The sequence below is a fragment of the Bombus impatiens genome, unplaced genomic scaffold (assembly GCF_000188095.3).
Source record: "Bombus impatiens unplaced genomic scaffold, BIMP_2.2 scf_0319, whole genome shotgun sequence".
NCBI lineage: Eukaryota > Metazoa > Arthropoda > Insecta > Hymenoptera > Apidae > Bombus > Bombus impatiens.
The window spans coordinates 471315-494809 of record NT_176738.1 but is presented as its reverse complement, the minus strand read 5'-3'; the positions used below and the strand labels follow the sequence as shown (position 1 = coordinate 494809).

The window sequence follows — 23495 nt, the reverse complement described above, 5'->3', positions numbered from 1 at the left end:
TTTTCTTTACGAGAAAAATAAAATGTAAAAATATAGAATAATTGCAAGTGGTTGATTATCAGAATTCGTAGGATCTTATAGAATTTAGACAAATGGAGCTACTACACGCCAATCATCTATCATAAAAACACAAAAACAATAACCTAACATTTTCTCTTGTATTAAACATGTCGGAGGATCTACGAAACGGTACACCAACTTCCTAAATCACGAAGTCAACATTACTCATGAGAATTACGTGAACAACGATAAGAAGGAAGAAAGACGGAATTGTAAAGTGAAACTGTTCATTTGCAGGAATTCTTTGACCGGGTCAAATTATCTCTGACAATGGTGTCGCAGATAAAAATTTTCCTCTGAAAACGCTAAGGCAAATAATTCGTAATTCAGCCAAACTGCTTGTTCTATTATCGTTCGCTTGGCCATCGAGTTTAAAACAGAAGGAAAGGACGACAGCTCGGCGAACCTGGCCTCTAACATCCAGCAAGAGGTCGATCGAAACCCACGATAGCCCGGTTGACGCTGCATCTTGCAGCGAATAATGCAACAGTTACCGTGGTTCGACTTCTGGGACCATTGTTTCTCGGCTGTGCGAACTTTCAGGGCCACCAATGTATAAAAGAACAAGACACGCTTCTGTTTCAAATGATTCTTCGCGTGGAATTCTATTTTCAGACGATTTAGGAACAATATTGTTGTATTGAGAAATTACAGTTCGCGTTACATATTGCTGCTCGAATATTGTACATTTTCTGTATCTATAACTTGTATAATGTAATAATATTTAAAATAGACTTTGTTGTAGAACGATTAATCGATCGAATGTATAACAAATAATTTTTCCAGTAATGTTATACCGCCTTTTTATAGATCATGTTTCCATGGTTAAAATACATATAATATGCACATGCTAGTTATGTAATTGATTATTAGATTTATATTATCGCAACGATTTTATTAAAATCTATTCTAAATCTAATTATCTTCATTTATATATTTCTTCAAATATTTTGAAGCAATAAGAAGTTGAAGATGTCGAATGTGAAAAGAGATTTACTCCGCTCTAATGATAATCCACAGTTGAAGATACTAATTGTAAGCTTACAATCGATTCAACTCGAACTCCTTTGCAACTCGTTTGCGTTGCCAGACCTTGGATAAAGAGGGATTTCACGGAGATTGTAGGTATTCTCTGTACCGTGATTTGTAACGAGATTAACCGCATTGAACTTGTTGTACATGCTTGTTATGTACGTGGTTCAAGAACAGATTACCATTCAGGTAATCCGAAAGGTTGCAGTAATTTTACCAATCCATCAAACCGTCCCGGACATTACAAACAGTACACAGACATCTTATGCATGTTTTAAAGAAATTTTGGTAATATCCTATAAAATATTTTTTGAATACGTCTTCTGGATGTTCTGTGACACAAATTAGAACGTCTTGAGGAAGAAGTTAGGTTTGAACTGTACAGAAAGCTTTTCGTACTATGTATTGTTGTAATATTTATCGATCTTACTCATGTTAATGAGAAAAATACTTAATTTTTTAAGATAATTATCTGATACGATATTTTTAATTACTTTTTTTCGAAACTTGTATCATTCTCGCATCATGCAATTTTAACTGCTTCAAGACCGAACCTTTTTTCAACAGCAGAACAAATTTTATTTGCAATTATTAACAATAGAAACACTCATTTTTTGATGCTTTTGCAAAGAAAATATAATGCACTAAAATAGAAAAAATATATTTATTGTTTACTTGGTGTGGGCATAAAATGTCAGTCTGAGTTATAAACAAAGCTCGTAAAATGCTTTATTAGTTAATTATATCTCGAATCTTTTATAAATAACAAAGTTGATGTTGCTTAGGAAAAAAGAACAGAAAAATCAGATTGATCAGCGTACGCGTAACATACGTAAGTCTCGTTTAAAGATTACACGCACGCAAGAGCGACGCATCAAGCGTGCCGCCAGAAGGGGACTCGTATTCACTTCGCTGGTACACAAACAATTACGTTTAATGAGTCGGTATTTAGTCATTTCTGCGGCTTTGTGCCCTAGGTCGGGTTTCAATTGTTTGGTTTGCTGCAGTGTCATTGTCAATGAGATTTCCCGTAAAACATGGCCTCCTCCGTGAATAAAAACGCGATGTTCAAATTAAACACGAGTTTACCTATTCAAAAACGCAACATATGGACAGAGAACTTGAGAGAGTTACAGACGCTATTAATGCAGGTCAATCTTTTTTTCGAAATTGAGTTACGTATTTTATATTGGGTAGGAGATTTAGAATCAATTTGTTTCGTTTAAGTCTCCGCTTTTGACAAATCTAATTTGAAACTTGTTAACACTAGAACTTACACACCAGTCAAATTGATTGGTTTTACAATTTTATTTTAAAATTCCTACTTCGTGTTATATTTTTTCCGCAATGATGTAACGACTTTCGCGTATAATAATACAATGAATTTTATTTTCTTTTTTATGTATTCAAACTGAAAATAATTTTGTATCAAGGCTACTTATACCAATACCAGGCAAAATGAGTGGTACTTGTCAAAGCGTAAAAGGGTCCTGCAATCAGTTTATCGAACCCCAATTAACCAGTTTCCTCGTTTTGTACGGCTTCCCACACGTTTTTCAAATTTTTACCGCGTATCATTCGATACGATGATATCAGTTATCAGGAAAATTACTAGAAATACCACTGCAGTTAAAATAACTGATTCTACAATTTTATAAATGTGTCAACCCTCGTTTAGGGATCATGGTCGCAGATGGATTAATAATACGAAAAATGTACTACATAACATGGAATTGCTTCTGTAAGAAAGTAATAAATCAATAAATATAAAAATATTCTATTATTACGTATTTTTTAAAGACCAGCCACTTTGACTGCTTTTTTGGTAGAAATAGTTTCTTCGTGTTAACTATCTGTAGTTCTAGTGTTAAATATACGTGAACTCGGCTAATTTCGATGATAATTAGCCAGAGATTATTTTATATATAGTGGAATATAATCGCACAAGTAACTCAAATTTGTAGATTAAAATGTTTTAAAATGTTTTTATTTGTAGATTTAATGTTTTAAGGAATTAGTCTCGTGCATGCATTTTTTAATTCATTTTCCTCGTAAACGAAAATTTGATTTGACTTTGACTGTTTGTTCACTTTTTCGACCTGCTTTCCATATAAAATGACATTCTGTTGGTTCACTTATACCCAGTATAGAAATAGCCAAGTTTACATTTGACAAATTTGCAACTCTCTAAAGCGAGGCTTGAGTCAAAAGAATTCTATTCAGTCGCTCAACTTATTCTTCCACACGGAGTGTGGAATCCGATTGTGCCACACTTGCCACACCCTGTCTGTACTATCTTACAGTTCTGTATTTATTTACCTCAGAAAAAGCTACAAAATTTATCAAATTCCATAACGTGTATAGAAAATGAAAATGACAATCGCTCAAAAACGGCTTGACAGATATATTTAAGAATGATTAGTCGGACATTTTGTTAGAGAATCATAAAGATTTGAAGAGTATCGTATAAAAAAGAGAGACTCGTGACCGGGTGTTAATACCGTTAAATCATTTTGTTTGGTACGTGGAAGAAGAATAAGAGCACCTAGTGTATAGTGAGAAATAGGCCAACGCGACCTGTTCGTTGTTTGATAAGCAAATTAGATAAAAATCCGCGGAGATGGATCTCGCGCAAGAAGCTCGTTAAATTTATCAAAAGAAGATAATTAAGATACGTATTTCGTTCACAGGGACCTGCAGAGAAGTTCACCGTTACGTCGTTTACGTTACAAAACGCGTAATAGGTAAAGCATGCCGCGCTGTTACGAGACGATGAACTGATAACAACACAAAGGATTTCTGAAATAAGAATAAGTAAAATTCTCGATTGTGCGCGTCAATATTTCAGCAGATGACATTCAGACAGAACTATAACGATAAAGTTCTTCACATTACCATTCTCAAGATCAAGTCAGTGATGTTAATAAATAAAAAGTCTGCAAAAGAAAAAGGTAGTACAAGTGACAAAACTTTCGATTTGAAGAAACTGACTGAAACTATAAAAATTAATATAAACATCTGTATGTTAGCAAACTTTAAAGTCTTAGAACTTCATAATTCATGATAGAATCCTTTGTCAATAATTTCTCAACTTTTCTTAACATTTCTTGTTTTTCATGGAGGAAATCTTCATGAACATCTCGCAGTCTCTAGGGGAGGATGCAGAGTATAGTGGTGGTTTCCTATCGGTTAAAATTTCTATGATGTTCTATCTAAATACTTCAGGAGCCGCAGGGACTCTGAAGGAATGCATCGCTAATACTCAACTCAGGGAATATGGAAGATATTTCTAACATTGGGAAAATCCAAAAGAACCGAGAGAACTGCACGAAGCCATAAACCTGAGTGAAAACGAAAACCGTTGGTGCCCTCCGACACGCGGAACCATCTTATGCAACGTTCTCCCCGATGTAACCGGTATCGTCGACAATTTCGTCAATTTCCGCAGATACCGATCCCGTTACGTGAAAACAGACGGTTCGCGGAAACGTTCTCTGCGAACGGTAGCCTGTTCGCATGTTCCAGGCGATGCATCGCCATGTGTACCAAACCTAACTCGGTCCATTTATCAATTCCCTGTTGGCTCATCGGTAGTACTCTTAGCCTAATTATTATTTAGTAGTAGCATCGTATCAATTAACCTTTGGTGCTCGTAAACGAACGATTTCCTTTCACGTCACTGATCGAGACGAGGAACAGGATCGAGCACGAAACTCTTCCAACGAAGGTTCCTTAAGCAGCATCCTCACGGGGGCAACAACGAGGAACTTTTTGTTGATGTATTATGGTTTTTGAAAAAATTGATGGTTATTAGTTAATGTGTGTTGATAGTAACAAAAATTATTTGTTTCCGTTTGGAGGCAGATTTTGGCGGAAAATAGGGAACACGCGGCGATACTTTAAGATGGAAACAGATGAGTAGTTCAGAGGCCTGTATACGTTAAAAAATAGGAAAACGTCATTCTTTAAAATTCACATTCGAATTTACAATTATCTGTACGCTTCTCTTTCGATAAATAAGTTCATGGAAGTGAATATGATACAATTTTTAAGACATTGTATAGCAATTATGTTTCTGAGCAAAGTACAGTTAATTAGTTTGGCTTCTGAGAAACTCAAACGATCTTTCAATGTTCACAGTTCGTAGACTGTTTCACAGTTGCTTGCTTGTTTGCTTGAAACAAATTGTCACTTTGAAACCGAAATGACAAAATGTTTCTACAGGTTGATACTTGTTGAGTATTGCTTGAAACATACAACAAACGATAGACTACAAAATGTACAAAATTGTTGCTTCAGTGAGGATGCATCTTTATCGTAAATTATTTCTCTTCTTTAACCGCTTATTTCGCTCGTCTAATTGAAATACGATGTTGAAGCTGGCATTCTCAGGCTGATGGAAAACTAAGACGATAATCACGGGATTATCGTATCGGTATCAATTATTCGTGGATTTCTTGGTGGAGCGAAAACTAATGACGTCACGCCATAGGTCCAACGGAACGCGAGCGCAGGCAATTAACGAGTCATGGGAAATTCAGTTGAAAAATAAAGATTTCTTTCCCGGAAATAAGGGACTTCTTCTCTATTACGGAATTCTTTCTGGTGGCGTACCGGTCTCTTTCTCTTTCCAACAGTTCGACGATTTCCCTGGCGAGGATGCGCCCGGTGCCGTTACACGAGTGCGAAACGGAATCTTCGCGGAAACGCTGCTCAAAGCGACAGTAGTTCCTGCCGAACAATGACCCTTTTTATTATTCTTCACAACGACCAGAAAAATCTGCCGTTTTGTCGTTTGTTCGGAGGTTGATGTGTTACTTAAGCTTTGCGTTGGCGATATTACTAATTTCTTGTTCGTTAATTATAAGAATTATGTAGAGTGTTCCGTTCGCACAATGTATTTCTAGCTATGTATTGTAACTTTTGTATTTATTTGTATTTAACTTTTAAATTTCTATTTAACAGTTAACTGTATGTTTAGCTGTATGTATTTATAACTTTTTAACCAAGTATTGGATTAATAAAAAAGTACTATCAGTCTTGAATCATGCTACGAAAAGCAATTCCAAATGGCTCGTATGTTATAGTTTTCGATAGAATCATTTTATAAATTGCTATTCTGTATTTATTAGGAAACTGATCGTAAATTAAATTAAAAATTTGGATATCTTTAATAAGTGCAATCTACGAAGCATATCACTAGTTTGGATTTCAAAATTTCGAACGTTAATACGAAGAGAAGCACGAAACACATCGACGTGATAAACGAAATAGGATTAATGAAAAGCAAAAATAACAAAAAAAAATAAGTTATTGTTATGCAATAAAGAGATAGCTATCGGTGCCTGTAGCATCTACATGATACGAGGCAAATCATTTTTTCTCGTTACCAAAGATCATCCTCGTGGACCGATTTGTTCTTGCGTTGATCATTTTCTAACGATGGTACCATCATATTGACATATTATACACCATACCGTTCACAGTTAAATGTACCGAGTACCTGGCGATGGCGTAATGCTCCATAATGACAACAACCTGTACAATCGCAGATCGACACGTGCGATTTCGCTTCCCGAATACTTGAACCACGTTCGTTTTGACAAATCACGCTTCTTTCGCAATTAACGATTTTTCTGATATTTGCAACTTTGTTCGTTCTCTCGAATCTAAAATCTTCGTAAAAAGACAAACCATCGCAGGAAAATATTTCGTACGAATCGGCAACTTCCTAGAGTCTGTTCGAACGAAACGTTTCGATTCGAAATGCTCGATTCTGTTCATCCGCTCTCGACACCCAAAGCGTTTCTCTCGGGCGGTCCGTTTCAAGTAGCATACTAGCGCAACTTCAAAAACACCTACGACTCTGTGAAGAAGATGGTTCGCGAGAGGAACGAAAAAACTTGTGAAAAAGACGAGGACGAAGGAGCCTGGGGGTCCGGAATGTCGCGCTCCGATTGGCCAACTGCCGAACCCATGCTATCTCGGATTGGACCCAGCTACGTTTCCCCACCTTCGTTGGAAATTCACTTTTTACGGACGTTATTACAAAACTGACTGGCATCTCCTAGACCATGTCATTATTACTTAGTACTCCACACGGCGAGGATCCTCTCACGAGTACCCACCTCCACCACTCCACTATCACCATTCACCACCACCACCACCACCACCACCACCTCCACCACCATCTCCACCACCGTCACAATCATTCGTCCACCACCGTCGTCACCACTTCCACCATCTCTTCTACCTCCACCGCCGTCACCAGCACCACCACCACCGCCTCCACCTCGGCATAACCTCTTCTATTTCTACTACTCTTCGTCCTCCTCCTCCTCATCTTCCCACCTTTCGCAGCCGTGGAAGACGAGCAGCCACGCGCGGATATCCTGGCAGAGTGTTACGGAGAACGGAGAACAGTGGCACAGAACGCACGTTGCTCCATTTTCGTGGATTGCGCGTAGGAAGCCCGTTCTCTTCTCTTTATCCTTCTACTCTTGATCGGTTCTACTGACGCGCGCCTCTATTTTGACTTTCGGTAGAAAGAACACAACCGTATATCGAGACTCAGCGATCCTTCGTTTCGTGCACCAATTGCAAACACAGAGAACGTAACAGAAAGGAGGAAATTTTTGTAAATCTCGACGAAGAAGAAAAGAAATATTATTGAAATAAAAATCCGATACGTTGCAATCGACGATAGATCGATACGATCGGTAGAGTCGTATTGTTACGATACGTTTTGTTCGACGTCGGGTGTTCTTCTCCTTCCGTTACAGTGGAAGTGGATCGTCTGCCGCAACCAGACAGTGGAAACGGACCGTTCGTGGCGCGGCTAAACGGAAACCGGTGGTGAACGGGTTCTACGCGGCCAACGACAGACATAGTTCGTTAATATACACGCGTATACACGTGCACAGACACGCGTGATATTACGTTAGCGAGCGCTTTCGATTTCGACGAGAGGGAAGACAGTGCAACTGGTGATTCGTGAGAGACCCTGTTCCAGTGAGTTTCCAGGGACTGGTTCCTCAGCGACGAGGGCGAACGAAGGTCTTGCAGGTCCGTGGAACCGAGCAGCGCGTCATGGCTGCCACGAGGATGGACTGGAAGTTTAGATTGTAAGTGATTATTTTTATTACTTCGCTCTAGTTGCTTAAGGGGACGCTTGACAACGAGCAGGCGCGATCAACAGTGCACACCGCCAACTCTGTGCATCGAATCCCTCTTTTCGTCTTTTTCTCTCATTTCCTCTGGACCCTCGTCACGGAGTCTGTCGTTCTTTCCGAAAACGGCACCTTTCTCGCGAGAAATTATGCGTATTGGTTGAATGTTTTTTTAAACGTCGAGATTGATGATCGTCGCGCTTGGTGGTGCACGTGGTGGTGCAACTTTCCTTTCGCAAGGTAAATGTCCTTTCTAGAATACGATTATCTATCATCGCTTGTTTACAAGAAAATGTAAGCTGTGCCTTCGTTTCAAGAATTTGAAGCGTAAGAAAGCTGTTTGGAAAGTTCAGAACTTAAGGACAACGTATGTATTTTATAAATCAGTATTTTATTCTTTCGACAAATGTTTATTATTTATCGTGCAGCTTCATTGTTTCTTCCTTCAAGTAATGTTCACAGATTTCTAAAATATTCTTTTTCGTCATTATGAAAATAAATCAGAGTACAACAATTTAATAGAATAAATGACAGGAAGATTATGTTTCATTTTTATTTTTCTATACTTTATCGTTACGAAGGACTCAACCTCGTGTCGAACACACATCTTTTTTATTGATTAATTTCGAATGCTATGTTTGATTAACTAATTGCTACATATTTTATGTCCAGGTACATGGAAATAGTACTTTTCGAGTTTAGTATTTCCTATACTTATTATACAAGTTTTTAACAAGTTAGTCGAAGATGGCAAGTTGATTCTTTATCTTGTAATTGATAATCCTTTGGACCTAATATTACAATCTTTTTACTTAAGAAAGCTGTTTCGTTTGTGTTAAAAGTAAATTTCAATATATACGTAGATTTATTCGCATGTTCGAATAGAACAGATGAATATTTCGGACAGTTGCTACGAAACACGATTAATCTTAATTTAAATGGCAAACAAAACGTGAAAAAATGTTAATTCATACGAAAGAACGGTTTAGAAAAGGAAACAATTAAACGATGGATTAATAACCACGCGGCGAGTCGATGGGATCGGCGGATTATTCCTTGGTATCGCATTAAAGTGCTGATTGCCCGCTCATTTACGGGAAATAAGGAATAATCGTTCGTCCAGCGTTTTCGCCGCGATCTTCTCAGCCGATATGAGAACTGTTCGATCACGAGGCAACCGAACAGAAGGGGAGGAACGATGAAAAATAACATAATCGATTAGAGGCGGAATTATCGACCGTGAAACGCCGCATATCTCGTTTATCTATTATCCGTTTCCCTTGCCTCTCGATCTTCCAACAACTTGCGATCGTTTCGCGCCGAAGTAAATAATAATTGGTATTTTCAGATACCAACATCGTCCTTACTTTCGTTGACTGATCTACGATGGAAATCATCTTTTCCTATTTGTCTTCTAACTGACGATTTAACAGATTAAAAATATGAATTTCTCATTGAGTGAAAAACACTGTTGGTACGTGTATGACTAAGCCGTGGATCTTTACGCAGACTCATATTTTTCTAGTAAGTAAAGTAATAAAATTGCCCTAAATATTATAATTAAACCGTGGGTGTTTATGCAATTTTACATTTTGCTAGAAAAATGTTTATTTCACTGAATACTATACCATTGCAACGAATACTTGATATTATACATTTCTAACATTATTTGCAATCTATACATTTTTGTATCTGTAAATTTCCCACAAATGCATAGGTGAGACACGTTACTTTCATTCGAGTCACTTTAGTTGCAAAATAAATGATTCGTAAAGAACGATTATGTCAGTAACAAACATTTTCTTGTACATTTCCGCGAATGACATAGTACAAATCTTTCTTTCATATGGTCATTGATGAATGACTAGAGAAAATCAGAACATTATATCAACAAAACGTTTCGATTATTAGTTACACTAAAAAATAGTATCTCCTTTTAATCAATCATGCACCTCGTTCGGGGTTGTAAAAAATTATTTCCATGACCGTACTAATCATAGCGTAGACGACGTTGTCGTGTAACGTACGTAAGTTTACGATTGTAGGTAAGAAACATTTCTTATTGAGTGGATAATAATTAGGTAATTATTACCGGTGAACGCGCACGGAAGGTGGCGTAATAAGTGGATCACGGAAACGATGGTTGTCCGAGCCAATGGAAAAACGATCGATCTCGCGGATCGTAGCGTTGGCCTTGATCTCTTGATCGATCGTCGTCGGTCGGTTCGTCGAGCGATCAAACGGGACATTAACCACAGCGTTGCGAAGAAATCGAGCGTTTGGTTTGAATGTGCCAGAGATAAGGAAAGATCGAGGGAAAAGATCTATCTGATCTAATGGTAATTTATGCATGCGTACGCCTAAATTATATCGATAAAGGTGGAACGTGCGCGATAGGAGATTAGTAATTAAAACTGACGCGCGCCTGTGTATATACGATCGTGTGATACGCGTTGAGAAATTGAATCATTAGCATCTGAAAGTTGCGTTACACGTTCCGCGAGAAACCAAGTGAAATACAAACACGCTAAGTATCGAGTAATTACAGCCTTGAATATCGGTTAATTTAGATCATTCATATAGAAGCTTGGAAACTGTAATATGTATTAGTAAATTTAGAACGAAGAAAATAGGGTTAAAGCGAAGAAGAAGTTATTTTGAAGTAATGTGTTAAGCATTAACTTTGATATAATTGCGCGGATGTGGATAAAACTGTAGAGAGGAAGAAATGGATAAAGTTGTTAGAGATGTTTGAGGTAGATTGATTGAAAAGTATACGTAATATTGAAACGAAAGAGAAAGTTGGTGTCCTGATGACAGAGAGGATAAGGATTCAGACTTTTACTTGCTAGGGTTTCAAACTGGATATGCCAAATGATTTTTCTACAGTTTCAATAAAATTAATAAATCCAATACAAACCTTTTACACGTCAGAGACCGTTTAGAAACCAATGATTTAATTAACTTTCACCCAAAACTGCTCATAAAAGAACACAATGCAATTCATCGAAAATTGTCGAACAATTCTGATTAAGATAATAGCAAAATATAGATACGAAAGAACAAGATATGAAACAGAAACCATCCCTAGATAACAGAAAATGTAGTTTCTCTAATTTTCGGAAATTCCATATGTACAAATTCTAAAAATCTTCTGTCCTTTACTAAACACTCAAATACTTGGAGGTAACACAGAGCCACGGGAACCTTGAATTCATGCAACGATACAAATCTCACGAGAAAAATGCTGCGCACGATCGGCTAGATGGTTGCGTACGAGGTATCTGAAATCGTGACAGGATACTCTCCAGTCCTTCCGTGGTATACGCAGCTCGATACACGAGCTATACCCGTCTAACGTAACATGCGCACAGATACGGACTTGCCGGAGGAAGAAGAACACGAAGCGACGAATACATCGGGTCCGTGGTGTGCGGTTAATTTACAGCTAGTTCTGCAGCTCGTATCCACCTCCTATCTCGAGCGCCATATCTTTCTATGACGTCCCTGTCAACCAACGCGGGATCGTAATCCCGGAAGCTCACTCTGAGATCTTGCAGATTGAGCCACGATCAGAAATTATAATGGGGTCGGTTCTTCCGGTCGATCAGTACTACTAACTGGCTAATTGGCTCCCGTAAAAATTCCTTGCGACCCACCGAGCCCGTATTTCGATTGCAGCCCCCGATCGGTCGTAAATCGAACAGATTTACAACTGCGAAGAAACGAGGGTATCAATCGACACAATGTCATTTTCGAGGTGGCAAAAACACACGCGTCTTCTACGGAGCGTATAATCTTCTTGGTTTTATGAGTGTGCAGAAATAAGACGAGAAACACGTATGGACTTGAATTCGACGTAAAGGCCGGAATTTTTCAGCGTAAAACTCGTCCGACACGGAAGAAGGTGCCATCTGTGGAATGTAGTCGCTGCTTTTACGATGCGCGCGATAAATATCGATAAGTGGTGTATGCTCGTTTAGCACGAGCTCCAATTCTTCGCGATGTTATGCGTGTTTTCCTACAGATAGGGACATCATGTTTGTCTAGTTTCTTCCCCGCTTACTGTGACGAATTATATCTTGATAAATCTCAACGGGAGATCGAGGACGTGTAATTCAGATTTCTCGTTTAAAAACACGGAAACGCCCCTAGTTCTGCTCCTTTTACGATTGGTTAACGACGCGTACTAGTACGAAGATAAAAAACACGACATTTTTCAGAAGTAAAAGTACGTTTTTCTACCACGTCTCGAATGGACGTGTATGGAACGTCGTTCGATAGACATATTGCGAATTACACGGACGAGTCTCCTTGATTCACAGTGTACGCTACGTTGAAATACTGAAAGAGCTGTTTCATGAAGCGTAAAACGCGCAAAAGTCGCGTAAAAATCCAACGTCTTCCGGCTACGATGTCCCCGTCTTTTGTCTACATTTCTTTCTTACGCTCTTGTTTTCAGCTTTTGCTCTGATCGCGCGTTCCAGATGATTAACTTGTTGTTAATCTGCGACAGGTACCCTACGTATTCTTGTAGCGAAGAAAGAAGCGAAGTAAAAAGGTCGCAAGAATGTAGTTTTGATTCCCTTTCTTCTTGATCGATTCTTACCATGAAGACAATTTCATTGTGCTTTTTCCTTGGAACTGATTCAAACTCTTTGATGTGTTAAGATAATAAGTGATTTTCTTTTCTGTAGCACGACATAAAAAAGCGGCAAGTAGCGACGATACAAAACGATTATTAATGAATTAACTCGTTAACTGTGTTATTCCTTAATGAGGAATTTTGTAATCACAAAATTGATTAAACTGAGTTTTTATTAGATTAGTTTTAGTCTGATATATAGTAATCTATTTTTAACAGAAAGGAAATCGTACGTAATAGTACTTAAGTGAAAAAATTATTATTTTTATGAGATTGGCAATTTGAACAGTTTCCTTAAAGTTGCTTCAGGTTTAACTTCCAAACACTTTGATGAGATCCAGTTTTTCTCATTTATCTTTGTTTCAGTTCATTAACTTTAGTAAATCATATACCTCGTTTTATCTTTGATATGGTTATTCGTTCACTATCAGTCGACATAATAATGAAGGAAAAAACTGATTAAACAATTTGCCTGAGCTATTCGCAAGAAATTACAAGTCAGAGTGAAAGAAATTGAGATAAAGTGAATTTTCAAAGTAAAATACGTGTTCTTGCAGCTAGATTTTCGTGGCTACGTCCAATTACGAGAATCATCCATTAATCTCGGCGAGCTGCTCGCTTAATTCTCTCGTGGGGAGCTTTTACGTGGTTGCTATTGTTTCTGGAGAACAGTTTCCTGGTGCTTCCTGTTCTCTCTCTCGATTCGTTGTACTCGAACGTGGAGAAATAGCCAAGAGGAAGATAGAGAAAGGGCAGCTAGGAATCTTAAGTGGCAGTTGAAACGTGTATTTATAGGTCGGTTTCGCCTTGCAATTCCGCCAGCAAAATGTGCAAATCTTGACCGATCACCGGTACGCTATTTCTATCGGTTGCATCCGTACAAACACAGCCTCCTTGACTCTGTTGCCGGAGACTTTAAAAAACAACCGGGAGACTTTCCTTTCCAGGAATTATTAAGATATTTTCCAGAAAACGGTAGCCAGCTAGCTTGTCTTACAATCACTGCATTCCGGTGGAAGAGTTTTATTTATGATTTTATACAATTAAACAGTTGAATTTCTTCTAACAAGGGAAGTATAATATTGAATATTAATTCTATTTGATAAAATATATCGATATTTGGGTATCGATTGTAAAGATGATATCGAAGTGATATGGCATGTAATGCTGGATAATAATCACTGCACGTAGGTATAAGGAAAATATGATATAAAATGTTCGAGTATTATAAACAAAATGGCATGGAATTTTAGAAATTACAAGAGGGAAATATTGATAAGTGGAAGTTGATCGTAGGATAATTTAACATGCACAGGATCACTTTGGTGCAAGAATGGATCATTCTACTTTGATAACTTTTAATTAAATAATTTTAATTGGATGTATTCATAAAAATGTAAATTTCCATAAACATCCATATTCTACATATGTGCAGATTAAAACCGAAGTCCACCAAAAGTAGGCCCATTCCTTGTCAAACAAATCTTAATTAACGTCAAAAACATTTCCCCATTTACTCCATTCTTTGTCTTCTATAAAGTACTCTTTTCAACAAATCTCACCACGTGATTCACATTCCACTACTGGCACAAGTAACCGAACAGCGAGCCAATCGACCAAGCGAAATGCATTGGCCATTTCTCGCAACTTATCGCTGCTAGTGCTCGATTTAATATCTCGAATCTAGCGAACAGCGTTCTGTGTGAGAAACGACGCAATCATGCACTTCGCGTAATATCGAGTGTCAGGATTCGAGCATTTCGCCAAATGGACAAACGTATCTCCGCCCACGCTGAAAATGCGACCATGGCCACTCCTTGGGACCAGGATCATAATAAATTGAGCGCAATGGATCCTGGGCCGCAGGTGGACTTAAATTGATATGCATATAACGGGGAAACGATAGCCAAACGTGACCGAGCAACTGCGCGTTACAGTCACGACCTTTGCGACCCCAGTGGGCAAAAGGCGAGGGCGAAACTGGCGTCAAGATCGTGATTTCTTGGCTCTCGCGAGAACTAATATATGGGAAGATATATAGCAGTCGTAGTAATTCGTTGTTTACTTTCTGATTTTCTATACGTTTCGATACGCCTTAGAGACGTATACTTTTCAATTATATAAAGAAAGTCAGTGTCTGTTAAAGAAGTAATTTCTAGTAAGTTGAATTTCAAATTTATATATCTTAATAAGTGGAAGATACGTCAATGATATTTTTAGTATTAGACATTTTATCGAATGGTAGTTTCTGTTATTGTTACGCTTGAATACGATTCAAAAAAGTGTGTTCCTTAACTGCAAAATCATAAACTCTTAACTATAGAATAAAAATACATATGGAATATATTACTTCATTTAGCTAAGATTTTTCACGCAATAATTAATTTATCTGCATGTATATCACCCGCTGTGCGAATGAAAATAATTCTAATCAATTATCTCTATACAGAGAAGCTAGATTTTTACTGCAAACAAATGATCCAGAGATTCACAGATAAACACTATTATGTCATTCTTCCTCGTAACGACGTCGATCAATCGTCCCATCAAAATCTACTAGAACCATTTGGCCAGTCCTATCAACCCACGTTCCTCGGTTTCATCTCAGGCTATTTGTCGGCAAATAGTGTAAGCTGTTTTTCGCGTGCCTCTGTTGCATGCAGAACTAGCGGTTCAATTATTATGACCGTTGTGGTGTGATCGAGTGGATCATTATCGATGGGACGTTTTGCAGTTATTCGGTAGACGACCTCGATCACGAGGAAATGCGTCGTATGGATGAAAAAGATTTTACATCGATATTATGAAATTCTATGTATATGGGTGTGTAGAGGATGGTTGTGTGGTTTAAATGACGAGATTACTCGATATTGAAACCTTCAAACGTATTTAAAAATAATTAATAAATACAGAAAATATTCGCTAAGACGCTCGGTATTAACGGATTCGCTAAACACTGTGTATAGATCGCTAATAAGATCGCTCGAGACTGAGACTGATAAACTGGTCACGTTCGTTTATTTATACTGGTCGAGGGTATACCGGGAAATTTTAATTCGTCTCTGTTTGACGGCTGCCCGTAGCGGTGACGTTGTTTTAGCCCGGAGCTTACTTATAATTACAGTATGTATGTGTTGCGAATTATCGACTAAAGAGCAGCCGGTCAGGTCAAATCGATCGGTCGATGTCGCGTACCTCGAATGAATTAATGCTCAAGGTAGAGGAGCTTTAATATATCGAGTGTCAGAGTAATCCAGCACTGTGTTGAGTTTGTTGTATAAACAACGAGACTGAGACTGATAAACTGGTCACGTTACGATCGCGTTCGTTTATTTATATTGGTCGAGGGTATATCGAAAAATTTTAATTCGTCTTTGTTTGGCGGTTGCCCGTAGCGGTGACATTGTTTTGCCCGGAGTTTACTTATAATTGCAGTATGTATGTGTTGCGAATTATCGACTAAAGAGCAGTCGGTCGATGTCGCGTACCTCGAATGAATTAACGCTTAAAGTGGAGGAGCTTTAATATATCGAATGTCAGAGTAATCCAGCACTGTGTTGAACTTGTTGTATAAACGTAACGTGTGATGTGATGCACGGCGGTAGTAAGACCTTGTTGGGAGTAAAGTATTTCACCCGTACGGTACGATGTCTGTCGATGAACTGTCCTCCATCGTGCCCTTCCGGCTGGTCCTTTCCCGGGGGTTTTACTTGACCTTGGAGTCATTAGGTTTACAGCTCGGGGAGGACATGTAATTCGGAATTTTCTAAAGAAGAGAATGAGTTTATAAACGGACGTCCTGACGATGTTGATATTCCGAGGCAAGACAACAATATGGTTTGAATTGTCCTCTAGCTCATGTGCCGCTACAGGTGTAGTAAAATAAGACCGAAGTTGTTGGAAAGCTTTAGACATTTTAATATTTGTCTTACCATAAAGTTTCTTCTTGGATCGTGTCTTAGTACGTACTTAAATAAAGGTATATAACACATTCACAAAAATTACAATATATTCTCTTACAACGTAATCAAACTTGTATGGGAAATTTTAAGTCTCCTGGTATATAATGGAGTAATCATTTTTCGGTTGAAAATAGCACTTCCGAATGAGAAAATGATACTGCTTTAAATTAGCAGGGCATAATGATAGCCAGCTTGTTTTTCCAAGTTTCTAAATATTATAAGAGAACAGACGTCTAACCTAGGCGAAAATATAGAAGAATTTTAAAAATTGTTTCTGTATCTATTGTGGTATCTATTCAATTCTTTGTGTTGTGAAATACCAATACTTCTTAAATAAAAGTGATTATAACGAATGAATATTCTACGTATTTGGAAATTCAATAATCCATCTCTAACTTCGTTCACACTCTTTTTACAAAAATATTTTCTATCTCTTGGACAGACATTCGAATTCCCTAAACTATCACACAATATTGAAAGAAACCACCCTCAAAGTCTGTCGCTTTCACTTCCTGAGTTCCCTGGTAGATAACAGAAAACCTGACCATTCTGGCAGTATGATCGCTGTGAATGCTACAAGTTTCAAGTTCTCATACAATACTGACACGCACCAACATCTACGAATAATCGTGATTCGATTGCGTTCGAATAGACGTCAATGGAAAAAGACTGCAGGCGTGTCCTCGAGCCATCCACGTAGTATTTCCGTTAATAATTTCGCTTTGAAGTACGGCACCACGACGCAGAGTATCGAAGCGGGCGTAGAAAACGCGACTAATTTGCTTCCTTGGATACCGACAGAGAATCGATCCTGCTCTCTGGATGGTCTTTGGTCTCTCCAGCTCGATTGAGCGCTTATTGGCATTCTTTCGACGTAGAACAGTGGAACGAGTCCTCTTAGTACAAGATTCTGTGACGAAAGGAGATACTCGACGATCGTTGAACTCGGAAAACATTCGGCTAATTTGCTTCTTGGAATGGTTATGGATTTTGTCGAGTATTGATCGTTCGTCCGCTATGCTTCAAACTGTTGCAGTTAACACATTCGCTTCTACTGACACATACATTGCGCTATATTAATAATTACTGAATTTTTTGCGACGTAATTGTTCAATTTTCATTCTAATGCAATTTAACAAAAAGTTTAGGGGTTAAAACAATTAAAGGAGTTAAAAAATTATTACTTAACAGACTTTCAATGTTAGAAAGAAAATATGGGATTTTTTATATGAAACAGTAAGTTTTAAATGTGGAAGGAAGCTGCATTAATAATTTTAGATTTGTAAAAAAGTAGATGGAAGAGAAAGTATCGGAAGTATGAATTAGACGACACGTTGTCTGTCGTAGATGAGAGTGAAAAGAACCGTAAGGCCAGTTGTCACTGAACTTGGGTTAGGAGATATGAATTTTTGCCTGGTCCTATTACGATGTTCAACTAGCTGGAACTTCGACTGTGCCGTTAAATCGTAAGAAGGCGACAAAATTCACAATGGTCCCTACGACTACGATTAGATAACTACAATTGGCTTGTTACGTCGCGACAATGTAGTATTGTTACAACTTGGTAGTGTTACTATGCTATCCAATAGTAGTACATCAGCCATATATTAGTACTTGGTATTTTTTTGACAATAGAAACATAACATGAACTTTTTATACTTATGTAATTTATGTACAAATAAAGAATAATTTAAAAAGTATTTAATTTATACAAATAAATAATAACTTTCTCAAATATTTAACGAGAATTTAAAACAAAGAACGATGAGTTGTTAAAAAAAGGTGGCTTCAGTTCTCTAAAAAAGGAAGCCCTTATTAATCATGACAATTTTCAGACACGACTAACGTTTCTTCCCGCTGCGTACGACGAAACCAACTGCGCGAACCACTTAGGAACTGTTACGACGAAACGTACTAAATTATGTCATGCTAACATAATGGTTCGGTGTAAACGAACGAAAAACTCATAATCGCCACGGTGCTGCTCCTGACCATGAGCCTTTGCCCACGTGCACGTTGATGATAATGACGAGGATACCTTGCAATCTCATAAGCGTTTAATTGCACGAACTTATCTTATTCGTTTTTTTTCTCCTTGCAATCTATTCAACTTGTCCTCTCTTTCTGCTGTTTTCTTTTCGATGATCAATGACTATAAACTTTATATTTAAAAAGTATAGCTAGTATAATCATTTGCAATACAGTAGTAGAGTATCGTTTATCCACACTTTGTTTACAGGACCAAAATAATGCTCAACTTCAGATATACGAACTCATAATTTTTATAATCAATTATTATAATTATGTATTAATTCATAAAAATATTAGAATACTCGCATAGAAAACTTTTATAGTCATCTTGTATGTGTTACATAAAACATTTTGAAATTTCATTAGCATTTTAATAAGGCACGATTGTTACGATTATGTTTATTTATATATTTGGTAAAAAAAATAGTATGCAACATCTTAAGCGTATAATAAACGTGAAATAGGGTTTCCCTGAATATTCAGATAAATGGAATTCTTCTGTACCGAAATAATCAGGCGAGGAAAAAGGAAAACAGCATTGATTCTTTAAGTGTGGTCCGATGTAATGATCGATCTTCTACGACGTTTCTTCTTTCACGCGTAATAATCTCTTTCTGACGCTTGCATTCTAAATGGCACAGCTTTTTCAGCGCATGAACGTCATCTCGAACTGAGATATACATACAAAGATTATCTTCCACGCGATTCCTACTTCATTTCGTAGCCTTGGTGAAATAAAAGCGACAAGAGGTGGAATGTAGCTTCGTGATTCCGGGTCGGTTGAAAAACTATCAAGAACGAGGATGTAAGACGAGAATGGGAAGTGAGATGTTTGCAATTACAAACGTTAGTAGAACTTGCTGATTATTGTCTACCACTGTTATTTTAGATACTCCTTGTAATTATTCTAGCCTACCGGTGGTTCCTTTATACATCCTGCCGTCATGATTTCCGATCGTTTACGCGCTTCGTGCGCCAGCTACTCGATAAAAATCGTGAACTAACCGTAGTTAACGCGTACGTTGCACGCGATTGAGATTTTGAGTATACGTATTTAGATAAAGTTAATTGTTAGAAATTGCCTAATGAATATTTATAACGCTCATTAGGCAACTTCTACGTTACACAGTCTGATATTGCTCGGAAACATGAAACATTAATTGTCAATTTCTTTAGAATGAGATATATCAATTAATGTAGATATATACGAATTTTTGTATACGGTTTCCAAGATAATGTCATTTCCTCTTTATTTGAGATACAAATTGAACGCATTGATTAATTTTTATATTGCCTTCAATTTAGTTAGAAAAGTGGATACAATGTCAAAGTTTCAAATATTTCCTTTTCGGCTAATATATCAGAAGCTGTATAAGTTGTAATGTACTTTCCTTTGAATCACTGTAATCTTGAAATATTTTTGCTCTGTATCTTCTGAGGAACTGAGTCTCTATCCTTTGGTGTGAACAAATATTTTTAATTGTTTAAACGTTTTAAGATTGCTATATGTCTTCCATAATCCCACGAATGCGACCACTTTTCCTATCTCCATCTCCAATTTCTTTCGAACCCTTAAAATCTGTGACACTTGTCACTAAAATCCCTCTAATCATTCTAAACATAAACCCGTATCAACTGTATCAAGTATAATTATAACAAGTGTTCAATAAACACTTACAGTTCTCGTAATTCATTCTCGTGTAATTCATTCATTAAGAAGCGAACGAACTTCCACGAAACGTCCAATCGATAAACGAAAACCACCAAATAGCTTCAAAGAAATTGTCAGCCCCGAAATAAATGGAGTAGTTGACGGATTCTAGAGAAAAGACAGTCCTTCCGGAACATTCCGGAGGTTTCTCAAGGTAGGTCGCGTGTACTCATGGAAGGACAACGGCATCGAGTGTCATCTTGGCGAGCATGACTCTGCACGGTCGTAATTACAATCAGGTCTTTGCTCGAGCGACCAGTCATCTACCATTTTTTCTCTTTTCCATCATTCCAGGATCGATGAACTCGTGCGTGACTGTTAAAGAATCGTTTATCTATCGACATTGACCAATTCGATTAACCAACTAGATATCCACAGGGTTAACCTTATAGCAATCAGTGCTTTTAGACTTCAATGGTGACAGTATAAATCGTTTAGATCAGAATGATCGAATCGAAATAAGGTTGTCCGTGACTTGACCAGAGCTAACGGTTGTCTTCCATTGGTAAAGCCAGCATTTCCGTTTGTTGTTGACACCACGAACTCGAATGGAATGCGCGTAGGATGCACTTGTTGCGTGGGTGACAGTAGAACAGTGACCGGTCGAACCGGGTGCGATAAATAATGGGAACGATGCTGCGGAACCGTGTACTTGTCGATCATTTTGTATTTAATAGTGGAGATCATGTCTGAGATAGTGGATGAAGGAACGCGAGGTGATTGGTATGGTTGGTCCGAGTTATGTGTAGTTTTCTATCACTGCAGTTACATGGGATACGTAGTTACACGTGACCTCTTGTTATTAGCATTTCATCTTATGATATTATCGCATTAATATCAATTTAATTAGTGATTTATTCAATGGAGTATTGTTAAAATGAGCTTAATTTTCAGCTTTGAAACCTCGAATTGTATTGTTGAATTCTCTGGGTTGAAATTGGGATCTCTGAGAGCTGCTGTCTTTAAAACTTCGAAAACTTGAAACTCTTCGTACAATATCAACGTTAAAAGCTCAGTCTGTAAGGTTGTTCTTTAAAAGTTTTCATGAAAGCTTCAAGCTTCGTATGTCATAAATTCCAAGAACTCATTGAAAGTCAGAATCCATCACGACAAAACAAAATCATCATTGTTTTACACCGAGTGCTCTCTTCTTACCCAAGATATTCTTCAACATAGAGTCTAAGTTCACCTTCCCAACGTGATGGAAAAATCGTTGAAAGAGTCCGGCTGGTGTAATAACTGGCATTCACGATGGTGTCGTAATTTCGAAATGGTACAGACAGAGCATGGAAGAGTAGAAACGAGTGGAAAAAACATCGTGCATAGACTTGGACAAGGGAGCGAGGAACACGGAAGCGGCGAGAGCAAGGAGAAGCGACCCGCGGCGAGGGCTGCTTCCTGAACTGATTCTCGGTAGCCTGTTATACCTGGAAACTGGCGGTGGTTGGATAATAGGAAAACAGTCTTCCTTCTCTTCTTTCTTTCCCTTTTCTTCGGCCTTCCAACTCGATGCATACCAGCATTTGCACGCATAAAACCGGCACAGCATAAAGTTCCACCTACAGGATTATAACTGATCCAGCTACAACAACATTCATACTTCCGCTTCCTACGATCATCCGATTCTGTTTACCATTCCGTGATTTTCATCCCCTCTACGCTATGTGTCTTGTATACGACGACAGGGGATCGAGCTGATGATCTTGTGCACGGTCACGCCGTGTCGAAGATCGGTCGAGGAGATTAAGGAGATCGATCTTGAATTCTATGGAAATATGCTGTTTTTATTCAGATCCCTATCATCCAGGGGTTGTTTGATATTCTCCATGCTATTTTTCACCAGGAAGACATAGTTGCATCCTCTCTGTGCCTTTAATACTCCTCGCCAAGAATGTTGAATGAAAACATTGTTTTATTTCTTCTTTTTATACTTAATATATTTTTTGATCGATGATTTAAGGGATTCGCGACATCGCGGAACAATTAAAGCTTCTTAGACGTTCTTGCTTAGTTTCTTTTCGTGGAATTCCATTTTGCTTTCCTTTGAGAGACCGATAACGCATGTAATGGTTACGCGGCAACTTCGGGAGCAGCGATTGGCCGGAAGCGACGCGGCCGTGAAACCGCGCAAAACGTTCCAATTGCTTCCGCTTTTTGCCAACCTGTTCTACAAAGAGTATTTGCCTGTTGGATAGGATCTTTCGTTCGATCTCCTTTTCTGCGTAAGTTACGTAACTGTAGCTCGCGTTTTACGATACTCCACGCAACGACCATTACCTCCACGTTTTAGCAGAGCTTTCTTTATTTCTGTAACAATGACGAACATTGGATAACATGGAACACGATCCAGATTATCTCTGTTCGTTCTATTATAGCAACACAGGCGCCGCGAAACCTAACGATACGCATTAAACTGCTTAGCATTTTACTGTGCAAACCTAACCCAACCACAATTTCCTCCAACTAAAATACCAGGGCGTTTCCCTTCTCTTTTCAATTCTCTTCTGCCACACGTGTTTATTAGGGGAACCAGGAAGTCGAAGAGAAAACAACGTACGACTAAATGAAAGAGCAGTCGTAAAATTGAAGAGATGGAGGGCGGGTGTCGAAGGGGACGGTTTATTCGTTGCGATCGAGACGGCGCGGCGCGGCGCGACGAAAATTACTCAGTGGAACATAATGGCGAGGACGATGGTCGATCGTTCGGTCGTTTAACGATCGGCTTTCCACCATGGGAGAACCGCAAGACACGAGCTCGAATAGGAGGAATCGAGGGAAGCTCTCGACCCTCGTAAAAGGAGGCCCGATCTCTCTCTGTCGGCATCGTAAGCTCGCGGATGAACGAAAGGGCTCAAGAGAACGACTGGGGATAGCCTCGTCCTAGC

The 23495-nt window shown here is 38.3% G+C and overlaps 1 protein-coding gene across 1 annotated transcript in view; it reads left to right on the top strand.

The window, feature by feature from the left end:
- Positions 1-2129: 2129 nt before the first annotated feature.
- Positions 2130-23495, top strand: part of LOC100744689 — a 94882-nt gene continuing 73516 nt past the window's right edge. Inside the window, exons 1-3 of the mRNA XM_033320541.1 lie at positions 2130-2243; positions 3941-4112; positions 7184-7388. Coding sequence (XP_033176432.1) covers positions 2130-2243; positions 3941-4112; positions 7184-7388 — 491 coding nt within the window. The remainder of the gene's footprint in view (positions 2244-3940; positions 4113-7183; positions 7389-23495) is intronic.